The sequence below is a fragment of the Ambystoma mexicanum genome, chromosome 11 (genome assembly GCF_040938575.1).
Source record: "Ambystoma mexicanum isolate Mex_15411 chromosome 11, UKY_AmexF1_1, whole genome shotgun sequence".
NCBI lineage: Eukaryota > Metazoa > Chordata > Amphibia > Caudata > Ambystomatidae > Ambystoma > Ambystoma mexicanum.
The window spans coordinates 739,668,415-739,684,806 of NC_090934.1; the positions used below are offsets into that span (position 1 = coordinate 739,668,415).

At 49.5% G+C, this 16,392-nt stretch overlaps 1 protein-coding gene across 3 annotated transcripts in view; it reads right to left on the bottom strand.

Annotated features, from left to right (window-relative positions):
• The window catches only part of USP47 (ubiquitin specific peptidase 47), a 2,970,466-nt gene that overhangs the window by 549,264 nt on the left and 2,404,810 nt on the right, over positions 1 to 16,392 (bottom strand). For all 3 annotated transcript variants that reach the window (XM_069623643.1, XM_069623644.1, XM_069623642.1), the window contains one exon: positions 2,396 to 2,568. In XM_069623643.1, the coding sequence (XP_069479744.1) occupies positions 2,396 to 2,568 (173 nt within the window). The remainder of the gene's footprint in view (positions 1 to 2,395; positions 2,569 to 16,392) is intronic.

The window sequence follows — 16,392 nt, forward strand, 5'->3', positions numbered from 1 at the left end:
TCCCTTGATCCGGTCAGCGACATACAATAAGGCTCCCCAAGGTTTCACAGCTCTCAGGACAAAGGGAGAAGTGCTTTTTTTCCCTTGAATTTTCAGCTTTTCCTCAGCTTTCTACCACAGGTCCTTTCCTTGGCAAAAGACCACTTTCCAATGAAGGGGGTATTATTCCCTTCCCTTAGCATCACACACTCGGGGGTTTTTTCTCATCCCTTGACTTGCTCCAAAGTTTGCGGTGCTTAAAAATAGATCTTGTCACACTTCTTTTACACCTTTTCCACTCAGGGGATATGGTTTGCTCTCCTGCCAGAACATTACAGTATTTGCTTCACATTCAGTTTGGCGTGGTATACTCTCTTGCCAGGACTTCCCAATTTCCTTTTCCTTTTAGGTGCGGGTCTCCAGAGTTGCCTTTGCAATGTTCCACACATATATTTGGGTACAAGTCCCAAACGCGCACAATGCCTGGTATACTATCCTCCCAGGACTTTTCACAATATTTTTTCACAAAGTAGATGTGTTTCAGACTTGCACACTTTACTAGGCAACAGCCTTGTCCATACCCTTTTCATCATTTGGGTCAGCGACCCTCAACCATCTCGTTTGTTACTTTTACTCTTTGTCACAGGTCTTTCCACCCGCTTTAGCAGACTCCACCTTCTCCACAGTGCGTGGCATTCACCCTGAAGCTCCCCAGTTTCCTGCTCTTCCCTTTTGGGCTCACCGGTTTGTTTTGGCTGCTCCGGCATTCTTCGCTTCGTACCGCGGTTGTTGTGGCTTGCCATCAGTTCAGTACAGCGTTCCGCCCTTTCACTTCACTCGTGGTCTCCTGACAGCCTTGCACGGCCGTCAACCTCACTATGGCAGACCTCTGGCTTCTCGGCTTTGTCTGGACTGTGCTTGCAGCAACCTTCCAGCATCCTGCAGCACGCTGCTTGCTTTTCAGCTTCTGACTGGCTTTGCATGTAGCAAGGTTCTCCCTGCAGCGTCTCTTTCCCCACAGTTTTTTCATCCGCACAGCGGACAGGTATTTAAACGTCTCACTACTATGTAGCTCACGCCAACTACAAAGCAGTGTAGGCTACCTGGTTCTAGTAATCTTCATCACTTCGGTCTTCTTTCTTATCTCAGTACTTTGGTATAATTTGTCAGAAGAAACCCCGATATCTGTATACAATGGTTGGAAGGGTTCAATATCACGATAAGCCATAACAGTCTGAACTAAGAGGGGCTTGGGGGGTTATACCCAGAATGGAAAGGTGGGTGCCGCGTTTCTTGCGACCAGTTTCTCTACCTCTCCTGAGGGTCCTCTTCTCCCCCCCCTGCCCCCCCCATAGGATCCTGCCTCAGGCAGCCACCCCCAGGGTTGGGATCAGGTAGTAACTGCCCTTCCCTGGCCATATGGGAAGAGATTTCCCCCATAGAGGGAGTGATGATACCGCTAGATTCATAGGTAATAAGGCACAGAAAACTCAACAAGGCAGAGGGTGGAACCAGAATGTGAAAGGAATATGTTCACCATTTGTAAGATGTTTGACACTCACTGATTGGAAGGAAATGTCCTGCTTGCATGAGCGTAAAACACGTCTCCAATTATTCTGAGCGGCTGGGTCGATAAATCTGAGGGTTTTGAGCTTGAGGGAGAAGCCTGAGGTGTGGACAAGCCAGCAGGTGTGCCAACTCTGGGAACCAAATATGAATGAGCCAATAGTCTGGGATGGGGAAGACATTAATCTTCTCCCTCCTGATATGAGTGGCAATGACAGATTGAAGAAGAGCCTCGGTGCCGAAGAGAATCCTAACAGTAGGTCTCAAAATTGGAACTGGGAATCTCCCATTACGAATCATAGGTACTTCCTGTAACTTCGATGGATCAGCACAGGGTAGAGCTAGTGGCGGTACCAAGCAGTGTAATGAGTGCACAGGAAAAATGTGGTCTTTGGGTGGCTCCATTATACTTGACCCCTGGTGGCTAAAAGGTTTTTAGAGGACAGCTGATGCTGGTGAAGATGTAATAAAGATTTGGAATCTGTGGGAGAAAGAATTTGTAGAAGCTATGAATTTGATGGTACACTATTACAAAATGCTGAAAGAAAAATACATACTTAGTTACATTTGTTGAGAAGAAATTTGAAAATAACTGAACTGGTGCACCTGCTAGATGCCTCTTCACAAATGAGAAAATAAAATGTGCATAGCAGCATTCAGGAAATACCCCAAACATGTTTAGACTTGATAAAAATACATCATAGTACATATCGCTATGAAACTCTGGCCTATGTAGTGGGTTCTTGAGTAGGGTCATGATGTTCTGTATCGAACTCTAGAAATGTAATGTGTGAAATACATCTAGAATAACAAAACCTTTTAATTTAGAAAAAGAGTAGGGATCATTAACCTTATTGTCATCTGAAAATGATGAAAGAGATTCATTCAGTCGAACGCTCTCAAACTCTTGATTTGTAGCATAGACTCTAAAGACCTTAAACTGCGAAGCTGAAACTCCAACAAAGGGTTCCATCTGTTGTTTGAAGGCTGCCAGTGTAATTCTTTTGTCAACATGCACAGTCACTGGCAAAAGAGAAAAATGTGAGTTAGAGACAAATAACCATGACAGCGAGAAGAGGTTTCTCAGATCTGGATCACACTAAATTCTTCATATAATGATAATTATTAAGCCAGTTCTTTAAATTACTATTTACATAATAAACGTTACCTACTGTATTAATCAGCACAGGCAAAACCCTTCTGCTCACATCACGGGGTATGGTAGGATGCGCAACTGGCACACCACTCGAGGCCAGCATGACTCAGCTTTCATACGATTGGCTTAGTTAAGCATCAAGAAGGAAATTAGGCAATGACAATGCAGATTGTGAATGGCAGAGGCTTTTCCTTGGACTGCATTGTACACTTCATAGTTGATTTAGTAACTATGCATGGTCAAAGACAATTTTCAATGCTTTTGCCTAATAAACATATTTCCTGTGCTGGAAGGTATTTCAATTCTATGTCCAAGCACTAGTATTTGCCAGTTACTGCCATGATATGGCAGGTATTCATATTTATTTTTTTATTTATATTTATTTTATTTTATTTATTTGTATTGCGCCGGTAGCTCGCAAGCTTCGGGGCGCAGAGACAGGAACACGAGAGACAAGTGACGGATAACATACATGAAGCACAAGACAGATATAGAAGATATAGAACTGGGCCGGAAGTAAATTATATGTTTTACTTAAAGATGTAAGTTTTCAATTGTTTTCGGAAGCGTTGGTAGTTGGCTTCCATCCTTATCTGGCCCGGGAGGTTGTTCCAGAGGCCTGCTACAGTGACGGGGAAGGATTTGCCCGCTCCGTTTTTGAGTCTGAAAGGGGCTGTCGTAATCAGTCCTTGTTCGGCTGATCTTAGCTCTCTGGAGGGCTTATATGGGATAATTTTACTTCTCATGTAAGCTGGAGCTTTGCCATATATACATCTGTGTGTGAGCGTGAACGACTTAAATTGGACTCTTTCTTCGATTTTTAACCAGTGTAGTTCTTTCCTGGCTTCGCTAATGTGCTGGTTCCTAGGTATTTGTTTGATGATTCTCACTGCATTGTTTTGCAAGACTTGGTAGCTGTGGTAACAGTTTTTGTTAGAACCCAGTATTAACGCGTTGCCGTAATCGAGGCGAGATAGAATTGTGGCTCTTGCGATCGTGGCGCTGTTTTCCTCCGATAGGTATGGTCTAATGGCTTTCAATAAGCGGAGGTGGTAGGAGCATGTTTTTTTCACATAGAGGGTTTGAGCCTCGGATCCCAGGGATGCTTCTAACATCATCCCCAAGGTTTTAACCTTGTTAAGGACTTTGATTGGAGTGTTTTTGATGGTAAAGGTGTTATATGCGGGGTGGAGCTTGGATTTGATCAAATTGGAACCAAAGACCATGAGCTTGGTTTTATTGCCATTTAGACACATCCAATTTTGGTCCATCCATTCATATGGCAGCAATTGATATATTGTTACAGTACTTATTGATTGCACAGTTAATGCATGATGTGTTCAGGTACTTATATCATTTGGAGGACTTTACTAACATGTATAAGGTATTGTTGTCGAGTGCTTATTTACTGGCATCATACAAGGGGAACCAGAATACATTTTGCCAAAAGAAACAAAGGTTTTCTACTCAAAATGTTCGGAAACCACTTTTAAATTCTGTCACCAAGCTAAAGCTCATGATTGATATTGATATTTTATTTCTATCGCGCTTGTTCACAAGTATTTCAGAGCACGACAAGGCAAGGCAGGGGACCAGAGGAGAACAAAACAGCGATCTTACTAGGCCCAGTGATATTGAGAACGCGCAAGTGCATGGGAGAGGGGGAGGGGGAAGTGCATGGAAGGGGGGTGGAAAGTGCGAGGCAGAGGAGAAACAGATAAATAACAATAAATAAATAATAAAGGCAACAAACAGTGGTAGTGCAGCCAGCAATTTGCAAGTGCTAGGTTTAAGGCAGCAGACAGGGTAGGTCTGATAAGTGCAGGAAGAAAAAGGGGGGGCTGTATGGGTACTGATACAGACCCCAGTGCAAGGGGTGACCCAGAGGCAGTGCGGGAGGGTGGCGGGGTGAGCAGGTACTTGGGCCCGGAGGACAGAGGGTGGCCAGGTGCACGGTGCCAAGAGAGAACAGATCAGCAGGGGAGAGGAGGAGCGAAGGCAGAAGAAAAGAGGAAGGTCTTGAGGGCCTTCCGGAACCAGAGATGGTTCTCCTCAAGTTTTAGAGTGGCAGGGAGGCTGTTCCAGAGGGAGGCCCCAGCTGAAGACAGATCTACCCCCAGCTTGTTTCTTTGAAAAATGACTGCCCCTGAGGGAGTTGGAGGTAGAGGAGCAAAGAGCTTGAGAGGGTGGGTATTTGCGGAGGGATAGCTGAAGGCATTTTGGACCCAGGCCCCAGAAAGCCTTGTGGACAATGCAGAGGGTTTTGAATGTAATCCTTGCATCCACTGGGAGCCAATGGAGAGATTCCAGAGGTGGAGAGATACGATTCCAGGGCTTGAGGCCAAGGACAAGTCTCACAGTCCTGTTGCAGATTAGTTGCAGAGGGCGGAGAGTAGAGGGGGGTAGATTTAGAAAGAGGCTGTTACAATAGTCCAAGCTAGAGAGAACCAGAGCTTGGGATACCATGAGATTCTGGGTGAAGGAGAGGAAAAGCAGAGTACCTCTGAGGAGGTACAGTAGGAAATTTGACTTTTTAGAGACCTCAGAGATGTGGGCGGAGAAGGAAAGGGTGGAGTCAAAGATGACCCTGAGGTTCTTAGCCTCGCAGGTGGGGGTAAGAGGAGGGCCAATGGAGGCCGGCCAGAGAGTGAGGGGAAAGGACGGTGAAGGTGTGCCGATGAGGAGGATCTCTGTCTTGCTGGCATTCAGACAAAGATCATTGGTGGCACACCAATCTTGAATGGTAGTTAGGCAATCAGAGATGAGAGCGGGAGAGTAGGTGGCAGAGGGCAGCCTGAAAATGAGTTTAGTGTCATCAGCGTAGCACTGGAAATGTGAGCAGAAAGTGGCAATGCAGTGGGCGAGAGTTGCCAGGTATTGGTTGAAAAGCCTGGGCGAGAGGTTAGGCCCCTGGAGAACACCACAGGTAGAGAGGAAGATAGATGAAAGGAAGGACCCAAGTTGCACTTGAGAGGGTCGATCTGAGAGGAAAGAGGTCAGCCAGGCCAGAGCCTGATCAGTGATACCCAGGTTTTCACAGAGACGGTTGAGCAGGATAGTAGGATAACAAGTCTACTAAAAACAAATTTCATACAAAACCGCTTAGCCATAGCAAGAAAATAATTGTTGTACTAACTGCTTTAATGGCAAGTATTTTAATCACTAAACACGGTTCTTCAACTGCAGTAGAAACCTTATGGAGGAGATCAAATTGCTTTCCAATTGAATAATCCTCCATCCAACAGACTCCTCATCTTAGAAACATTGTCCGGGCCTCAAGTCTGGCATCAGAATGTTTTTTAGCCACCAAAGGGTGCACTGCAGCTCTGTGTCAGCACCACTCTGCTTGGTTGCCACCCATGACTCTTGATGTGATGTCAAGAGTGGTATATATGAAGCTGGCTGTGCCCAAAGACCTCAGTTCGGCACTTTTTGCCCATAAGAATCACAAAAGATGGATTTTCTGGGAGAGATGAAATTCTAACATGACCTTGGGAAGGCTGGACAATGGTCTCGTGCTCAGAGGCTCCTTTTTTGTTTAAAAACGAGGTGAGGCGGCAGAACAGAAACAGCTTGGAGCTCAGTTCACCTGTCTCGCAGAGGTGATGGCAACCAGGAACATCACCATAGGGGTTAGCAAAAGGCACAAATGCAAAGGCTCAAATGGAGCCAAATTAAGAACGCGAGAACAAGATTCAAAAACAATAAACAAGTATGGTCAACTCTATGAAAAAAAAAACAGTGGGCAAAGGGAAGAAGGAACCCTGAGTCCTCAAAGTCTGGTCCTCAAAGGTATTTCAATTCTATGTCCAAGCACTAGTATTTGCCAGTTACTGCCATGATAAGGCAGCAATTGATATATTGTAACAGTACTTATTGACTGCACAGTTAATGCATGATGTTTTCAGGTACTCGTATCATATGGAGGATTTACTAACATGCATAAGGTATTGTTGTCGAGTGCTTATTTACTGGCATCACACAAAGGGAACCAGAATACGTTTTTACCAAAAGAACCAAAGGTTCTCTACTGAAATGTTCAGAAAGCACTTTTAAATTCTGTCACCAAACCTAAAGCTCATGATAACAAGTGTACTAAAAACAAATTTCATTCAAAACCATTCAGCCATGCAAGAAAAAAATGTTTGTACTAACTGCTTTAATGGCAAGCATTCTAATCACTAAACACTGTTCTTCAACTGCAGTAGAAACCTTATGGAGAAGAACAAATTGCTTTCTGGTTCAATAAAACCTTTTTTGATTTACCGAAAATATTTTTAGATCCACCACGTATATTAGGATGCTTGGATCGTAGCCATCACACAAAATAACAGCGACACCACCTTCTTTATGTAAGACAGGGATTAAACAGATGAAGGATAACACCAAACACAACGTTAAAGCTTAATTTCAACAGATAAGTATACATTTTATTAGAGGAAGATCAAGTCCAACCACATTTAACCTATAACCATACCAGCTGGCACCTTCTTCAGCAATTTCAAAGTAAGGTAGCTAGAGTGTCCCCTACCACGGTTCTTAGTTCCTTTTTGTATTTTCAAGAAATCAAAGTCAGTCAAGATGTGAGCTAAACAAAACATCACTAACCCTAAAAATGCCAGACTTTTGTGGCGAACATTTTGTGCTAAGAATCCAATCCTGGTAGCCCAAAAACACCAACACCTGCACATTTCTAAAAGAAGGGATTGCTGCATTGTATCTCTATTTCCAGCTCCTTAGAAAAATAAACAAAATTCATTTATCATGTTTTCCCACTAATGGGAGTGACAATGTGTTCAATACGTACAAACATTTTGAGAGAACACATAGTCCATTTTAATGGATCCTAGATCTTGAAATTAGTCAATGTTTGAAAATTGGTTGAAATATACGCACCATTATACTACATATAACATGACTCAACTTAATGACCAGATATTTCAAATGTAGCCCACAAGCACCCACGTTGTAAAGGGACCCTTACAGCTCTGTGGTGCAATTTGGAAATCCAATTTCTCCAGTTGGGAAACTAACAGCAACATGACAACTGTACATAACAAAATGTCCATTATATACCACCCCCAACCTTCCAATAGCGAACAGACCCATTATGCCTGATGTTCAAGAATAAAGTTTCAACAGGTAGGCGAAACTATTAACGTGACGGGTAGCACTGACTTGTTCCCCTGCCCAAAACAGATATGTGTACCTATTGCTATTGACCTGGAAAACAGGTTGGCCAAATTGTACAGGGTCGTGAACTGCTGAAAAAAAACTGACAAAAGCCATAACATGTGAGCAATCTTCCAGAAAAGAACATTTGACATAGTTGAATGCCATCAATGCTAAGGGCTGGCTTTCAGTATGGTAACAGTACTATCTTAATTTAAACTTACTAAAAATCAATTTCTCATTTGTTTCCACTAACATTGCAACCCTTCATAAAACTCTGCTAGATTTTAGCCAATCCATTTGGTCATTGCATATTGCAACCTTTATGCAACCATTTTTGCCTAGAGTTTTATATTTAAATTCATCAAGGAAAAGGGGTGGTAGTTTTCAAACATTACCAAAATGGTGTCAGAAGATAACACCTTCAGCAGCCAGTATTCCACATCTCATATCCAGTGATTTTTTTGCTGGCGTATGAAACTTCAATTGAGCTCCTTCCTCTTGGCTGGCATATGTCTATACGTGTCTTCTTCAGTCACCATGTTGTCTAATAGGGCCTGGGGAGTTGAAAGCGGTGGTTCAATGTCTCTCGGTAGTAGCTAGGAAGAAGAGCTACATTCAGCCCCCTGCCGCTGCTCTCCCAGCCTGTCAATCTCCAATGAGTCGGCGAGCCTCTTGTCATGGTCTGGAACATCAGGAACATGTCATGGCCCACTGTGTGCTCTTGTGGTTTTCAAGAAGAGAGCAACAGCCACCTGCAGCTTCCCTGTCCTCACCAAGATTTGGTCTGTTTTTTGATGGCACATTGTGCCCAAGTATAGTGCGTATACCGTCCTTTAGCCGATGGTCGTTTTTTCAAAACAAATCCATCGAAAAACTAATTTAAAATGTATATGGGGATAGGTAAGGGCATAAAAGGGGTGCGGAGGGGGTTGGGGTAATATGGGGAAATGGGAGCTTGGGGTGGATCCCCATATTAAACAAAAAAAAAATACTTTTGGATGAGTTTTATCAGCAAAAGATCCATCGAAAAAAACGAATGTCTGTAAAATTAAATAGAACATGGAGGTGGTAGAGGGATCCCCCTGCATGTTTGAAGCTGTTTAATACAAAGAGTGCCCCTGTGAGACCGCCAAATCGGCAGTAGCTGCAGCCTTCCAAAATGATTGCTGGAGCCGACTGTTCAGGAACTGATCCCCGAAGGCAAGCCCAGTGAGGCATGGTCCGCACGGCAGTCTCTGACCATTGATCTGGACCCGGCTTACGTCTGTCGCAGAGCTGGGGTTCTGTGGGGTGCCGTGAGTACATGGTGGCTTAAAAGATTAAAGCGGTAGGCTCCCCCCCCCATTCATGGGGACGGATGCGCCAGACGCAGCTTTACAATGCAATCAGCTGTGCTGAGAGTCCCCTTCCGACGAGTGGCGTTGCAGCCCATGTGGGATAGTGTCGAGGCAAATTTCTCCTGTGCTCGGATCACGGTGGGAGCGCAGCGCATAATCCAAGGAGCATCCTAATGAATGGTGGACAGTGGGGGGGGCAGCTCTTCACTCTCTCAGTCTCACACTACCCCCTCTAATAAAGGATTGCCCATAAAGCATTGGGGCGGGGGGTGTGAGTGCTCCCCCCTGGAGAATCAGAGGTAGAGGTAGTTGGGTGTTGAATTATCAGTCTCCATTGGGCCCCCTCGAAACAGGACTGTTCTCTTGGAAGGCACCTGATGTTGCCTGTCATGCCCCAGTGAAACCCGGCTCAGTATACAGTCACTCGCAGGCTGCATATAACCAAATTCGGTCTGGGCAGGGCACAGAGGTCGAAAGAAACTCAGAGTATAGTCTAGGGTAGAACTGCTCACACACTCACAATCTGGGTGAGGCAACTGCATAGACAGTGTGAATGAACTTGGTGGTGTCTGACTCATTTAGCAACCTGCAGAGAGCTATGGTGAAGCAAAGAGCGAAACAAAAAGGTCCCATGTCGGAAGATATCAAGGCAATGATGAAGGGGTCTGATGCACAAAAACGCACTGCACAACAAATATCTGGCCAGATTCACTACCCCCTCTCCTTCAGAGACAGATGACTGCCCAACCAGACGATCTGATCAGTTGGCGATGTTACTGGAGCTCAACCAAGACATTAGAGACAGTGCCGGGGAGCTCTCTAAAGCTACTTCAGACCTTAACTAAAAAAGGCCATGCAGTGGAGAGGAGGTTGGATGAGGGGGAAATGGCACGAACAGTAGGAACCATGTAGCAACAGATAGAACAGGTACTTACTAAACAGGAGGATGCCTGTGACAATGAGACAGTCAGGCGGTATTTGAAGAAAGAAAATCTGGTCTTTATTCAGACTTAAAAATGTTGAAAGGATTGTAAATAACAAAACGTTTTCCTGGAAGAGTCCTTCCATTTTTCCTTACTATTGAGCAATGTTTTCTTCTGATTCCTTGTAGGGTACGATGTATGGACCTCTGGCAAGTCTTTTCCTCCTAGTCTTCATACGCCTGAGTGCTCCCCGTAGCTCCTGGTCTGTTCTGCAATGAGAGCGAGAGTGAACACCCCTTCTCAACCTTTCTGGTTGTTTAAATAGGCAGCTTTCAACTGGCCAATCAGGTTCTACTTCCTCCCCAGTCTATAAGAACCCTCCCAGGCTCTGCCCCCTTTTCCCTGAGAACATGGCGTCTGGTGTGCCTCCACCGGTCCTCCTGTCTCTATCCCCCTGGATGCATTCCAACTGCCAGGTAAGTGTAGCGAGATAAGAGGGGATGGTTTTGACCCTGGGGTTCGTGGGGGAAACGGGGCTGGTTATGGAAGGAACAAGTTACTTACCTGTAACTGTTGTTCTCGAGCATGGGTCTGGCATGGATTCACATGCTCATGAATATTCCCCGTCGTCAGGCTGGGAATCCTCGGTAAAGAAAAATCAGTATCAGTTTCGTTTCTGATCTGTCTTTCGTAGTAGTAACCAATCACTGATCTCTGCGTCATACTGACTACAGCCAATGACTGCCATCTCCCTAAACCCCGCCTCTGGCAGCCATCTTCAGATTTGGTAGCACGTGAAGTGGCAGTATGACCAAGTGAAGAGCCGCAGAGGGGTAGGCGGGAGGGTTCGCATGTGAATCCATGCCAAACCCATGCTGGAGAACAACAGTTACAGGTAAGTAACTTGTTCCTTCTCCAGCATGGGGTCTGGCATGGATTCACATGCTCATGAATAAAAGAATACATAGCAGTACACACATGCACAACCACGGGAGGTGGCAAAGGCTTAACATTAAGCATTACATCCAAAACTCAACATTAAGCAACTCTTACCTCCTCACCAGGCTCACCTTAGGCGAACAGGTTGCGCAGCACTGCTTGGCCGACCCTGGACTCCTCCCTGGAATCCTGATCGATGCAGTAGAATTTCGTGAAGGTGTGCCTCGACCTCCATGTAGCAGCCCTGCAGATGTCCAGCAAGGGCACACCAGATAGGAACGCCATGGTAGCTGCGATCGCTCTGGTGGAATGGGCTCTCGGACAGCCAGGCAGCGGTCGGTTTGCCAACCGATGACAGTACATGATACAGCCGGAGAGCCATCTGGAAATGGAAGCCTTTGAGAGAGCCTTCCCCTGATTGACAGATCCAAAGTTCACAAAAAGTTGTGACGTCTTCCGAAAACTCTTTGTGCGGTCCACGTGGAACTTCAGCGCTCTAGCCACATCCAGCGAGTGCAAAGTCCTTTCAGCCGGCGACGAAGGCGACGGGAAGAAAACAGGCAACACCAAGGGTTCGTTGAGGTGGAAGTCCGACGGCACCTTGGGCATGAAGGAGGGGTGAGACCTGAACACTACCCTCGTGTCGTGAAAAGTCAAGTACGGGGGCTTGCAGGAAAGGGCCTGGATCTCTCCCACCTGTCGTGCGGGGGTGATGGCCACAAGAAACGCTGTTTTCCACGACAAGAACTTCAACGGAGCTGAGTGCAGAGGCTCGAACGGAGGTCCCATGAGCTTGGTCAGCACCACGTTGAGCTCCCACGCCGGGGCCGGGGCCTTCACCAGCGGGAAACGATCTGAACAGTCCCTTCATGAATTCTTTCACCAGACGATGAGACTACAACGACGTCCGTCTCGTGGTTCTGGTGTATCAGGAGATCGCAACAAGATGAATCTCGATGGAAGCGTGCGCCAGTCCAGCCTTGGCCAGCGTCAGCAGGTACGGCAGTACTTGAGGAGCCGTAATCCGTAGAGGGTTAATCTTCTGTGCGTGGCACCAGACAGAGAACCTCTTCCATTTGTGTCCGTAGCATTTAAGAGTTGAGGACGCCCTGGCCTTTGCAAGAACCTCTCTGCAGTCGGCCGGTATGTCGTAACCTCCAAACTCTAACGCTGCAGGAGCCAGGCCTGCAAGTTCAGCGACTTCGGGTCATGATGGAGGATGGCGCCTCCTTCCCCGGAGAGAAGATCCGCGTCCACTGGCAGCTTGATTGACGGGGACGCTGACAAGTCCAGAAGGTCCGGGAACCATATCTGCCTCGGCCACGCAGGTGCGACGAGGATCATCCTGCACCGTCACCTCTTGAGCTGGTTGATGAGCCGGATCATCAGCGGCAATGGAGGGAACGCATATAGGAACAGGCCCTCCCAGGGGAACGGGAAAGCATCGCCCATGCTCCTCGGCTGGGGAAACCTGCTGGCGAACCTCAGGCACTTGGAGTTCGTCGCCGTCGCGAACAGATCGATCTGGGGTGTGCCCCACCGTCGGAAGAGGTGGTCCACTAGATCCTGTCGTAGTTCCCACTCGTGGCACAAGCTCAGCTCTCTGCTGAGCGAGTCAGCGATGGTGTTTTTTATTCCTGCCAGATGAAACTGCACCAGAAACATCCTTTGGGCGACGGCCCAATACCACAGATCCTGCGCCTCCTTGGACAGGGCTGGGGATCTGGTACCGCCCTACTTCCTGATGTAGAACATGGTGGTGGTGTTGTCGGTGAAGATCCTCACCACCTTGCCCTTGAGGGACGGAAGAAAGGACCTGAGGGCCCAAAACACTGCACGGAGTTCCAGGACGTTGATATGGAGGGACTTCTCCGTCGGCAGCCAAAGGCCCCTCGCATGCAGATTTTCAGTGTGCGCTCCCCACCCTTCCAGGGAGGCATCCGTGGTCACTGTCTTCTGGTGGCCCGGGGTCTGGAAGTCCATGCCCGCCGTCAGATGCGCATGGGTACCCCACCACCGGATCGCTCGTCGGAAGCTCTCGTCGAGTGTGATCCTATCCTTGAAGCTGCCCGTCGTCTGGATCCAGCGAGCGTCCAGGAACTCCTGTAACGGGCGCATCCGAAGCCTGCACAGGCGGATGAGATAAATGCAAGAAGACATCATTCCGAGGAGGGACTTGATGGACCTCACCCTGGCCGCGTCCGCAACCAGCATCCGCTGCACCTTGCCCAAGATGGCCCTCTTCCTTTCCTCCGATGGAGAGGCCAGAAGCGCCACTGTGTCGAGCTTCGCTCCCAGAAACAGTGCGTCTTGAGCAGGCACAGGTGGGACTTGGTGTAGTTTATGGAGAATCCCAGGTCCGTGAGTAGTTGGACGGTCCTCGCCGTGTGCTCCGCGGCAAGCTCCTTTGTCTTTGCTCGGATGAGCCAGTCGTCCAGGTAGGGGTAGACGTGTATCCCCTCCAGGCACAGCCGTGCCACCACCTGTGCGAGGCACTTGGTGAACACCCTGGGTGCCGACCTCAATCTGAAGGGAAGGGCTCTGAACTGGTAGTGACGCCCTTGGACCACGAATCTGAGAAACTTTCGGTGTCCCTTTAGGATGGGAATATGGAAGTAGGCATCCTCCAAATCCAACGACGACAGGAAATCGCCCTCCTCCAGTTGACCCAGGACGTGCTGGAGGGTGACCATCCGGAACTTCTGTTCCTTGATGAATTTATTCAGTCGTCGTAGGTCCAGGATGGGACGCCATCCTCCTGTCTTCTTCACGAGGAAGTATCTTGAGTAAGCTCCGGAGCCCCGAAGCCTCTTTGGGACGAGCTTGATGGCGCCTTTCTTGAGCATCGCCTTTACCTCCAAGAGAAGTTGAGGGACGTGATGTTCCTTCCTGGCCACGGGGGGGGGGACGCGCGGGCACTTCTTTAGAAACTCGAGCGCGTGACACTGGGCCAGGGCGTCCAGCACCCAACGGTCGGTGGAGATGGACTCCCACACGCCGACGAAGCTCGCCAGCCGGCCTCCCACCGGGGTGCTTCGGTGGGGGCCCGACCCCACGGCCGGTTCAGTCCTGCTTCGACGAGGCTTTGCCGCCTTGTCCTCCTTGGCAACGACGGCGGGGTCCGCCCGACTTGCCTTGTCCCCTGTAGGCTTCCTGTGACGACAAATGGGCCGCTTGACGATAGGTGGAAAATCCGCCGCCGGAACCTTTGGATGCACCCTGCTAGCATCCGCCGCTCCAAAAGGGCGGCCGTCGTTGCTGGAGAACACCAAGAGCCCGGGCCGTCTCCGTGTCCGTCTTGATGGCTTGTAGGGAATCGTCCACTGTTTTCCCAAACAGGTAGCTCCCATCGAAATGCATGTCCAAGACTCTGGTCTGCACGTCCTGACGGAAGTCAGTTGCCTTGAGCCTTCCACGCCGTCTAAGGCACACGCCGTTGCCCAACTGGCGAAATCCAGTGTCCGCGATGTCCGTCGCTATCGAAATGGCATGGTCCGACGCCACTTCTCCTTCCTGCAAGATCTCTAGGGCCTCCGCCCTCTTGTCATCTGGTAAGAAGTCCAGCAGGGGGGCGATTTTGTACCACAACTCCCTGTCGTAGCGGGCTACGATAGCCAAGGCGTTGGCAGCCTTAATTGTCGTCGCTGCCGATGAGATGACTCTGCGTCCCATCGTGTCCAATTTCTTTCCCTCGCTGTCCGGCGGGGAGGTTGACGTAGAGGCCGAGGAACCCCCCGCTTTCTTCCTGGCCGCCGCGGAGACGACCGAGTCCGGGGTCGGCTGTGCCCGAAGGCACAAGGGGGCCGCGTCCGGGACCCGGTACTTAGTCTCGTACCGATCCCTTCTCGCAGGCATTGTGGATGGGTTCTTGCGGAGGGCGAGACCCTCATCCCAGATATCGTCCAGTAGAGGTACAGCGAGGACCGTCTTCCTCTTGGTCTCGCGCCGTTGATAAAGGAAACCTTCCTTCTTCTCTTCCGGGCAGAGCTGGAAAAGCTTGGATGCCCTGGCGATCATGGCATGAAATGATCCAATCTCGTCGGGCGGGGAAGCCCGGGGAGGAGGTGACGACGGGAGATCCTCGTCCTAAACCTCGTCGTCTGTACCCGTCGCGCCGTGTCAGTCCCCGTATCATCCCCACGGGTCATGAACGGGGAGGAGGGCTGAGCAGGGCGCGATGGTTGAAAAGGAGGTGGAGGATGAATCCTTCTTCTCTTAGGAGGAGGGCTCCCAGAAGGGCCTGGCTCCGGGTCCCCCATCGGGAGCGGTTCCTCCGTTGGTGGTAACGGCAATCTCGTCCTTATCTCCGAGCATAAGGACTGTATAGCCAACAAAATGGCCGCCGAGTTGTCTTGCGGCACTGGTTGAGGGGATTCCGATGGGCGGTCAGGAGCCCTGTCGGCACCCTCGACGTTCTCGTCGTCTCCTACGTCGGGGTCCCTCCCGACGGGCTGGTCTTCTTCCACGCCAACCCCGTGGCTTAAGACTTCGGTCAGCTCCTCCTCAGAGGTTGAGGCCGAATCCACGACGACCTCCTGCCCCCCTTTTTCTTCTCCGGAGGAGGTTTCACGGGGGTCCTGTCGATGGGCATGAAAGAGGACTCCCTCCGCGGTGGCAGGGAGACTCTGGGGCCCGAGGTCGCCACCACTGGTGTAGCCTCCACAGGCTGAGCCAGGGCCGCCGCGACTGTCTCGATAGAGGCCTTGGCCGGGTGGATCAATGCTTTCACCACCTTAGGTGCGCTCACTGCCTTCTCCTTGGGGGGAGGGTCACTGCCTCGCTCCCCGTCCGATGGGGCCTTCGAGCTCGACCGGGGTCTCTCTCCAGGAGCTTCGCCAGATGCTCGGCCTTCCCCTTACCCGAGCCAGAGCGTTGGCTCGTGGTTGATGGCGCCGGGGAGGATGCGCCCTGCCTGGCGCTCGTAGAGCCCGACCGTTCGGCGCTCCCGGTGCCAGCGGACTCGCAGTGCTTGGCCTTCTGTTGGACCCCCGTCGCCGGGGTGCCCTCAAAGGTCTTAGAAGACCACTCGGACTACTTCTTCTTCTCGCCTGACGGGCTCTTCCTTTCCAGCCAGTTGGCGAGACGCAGATGGCGGTCCTTGATGGTCCGCTCTGACATATTGCCACAAAACGCACAGTCCTTCTCCACGTGCGTCTTGTCCTCATGTAGGCAGTAGAGGCAAAGGGAGTGTTCGTCCTCCTTAAAGACATTCTGAAGCTGGCATCCAGGGCAGACCCTGAACAGCTTTCCGGGCGTCGAGCTTCCCTTCTCCTGGGCCATGATCGAGATGGGCCTGAGAAACTTCTGGAGTCCTCCA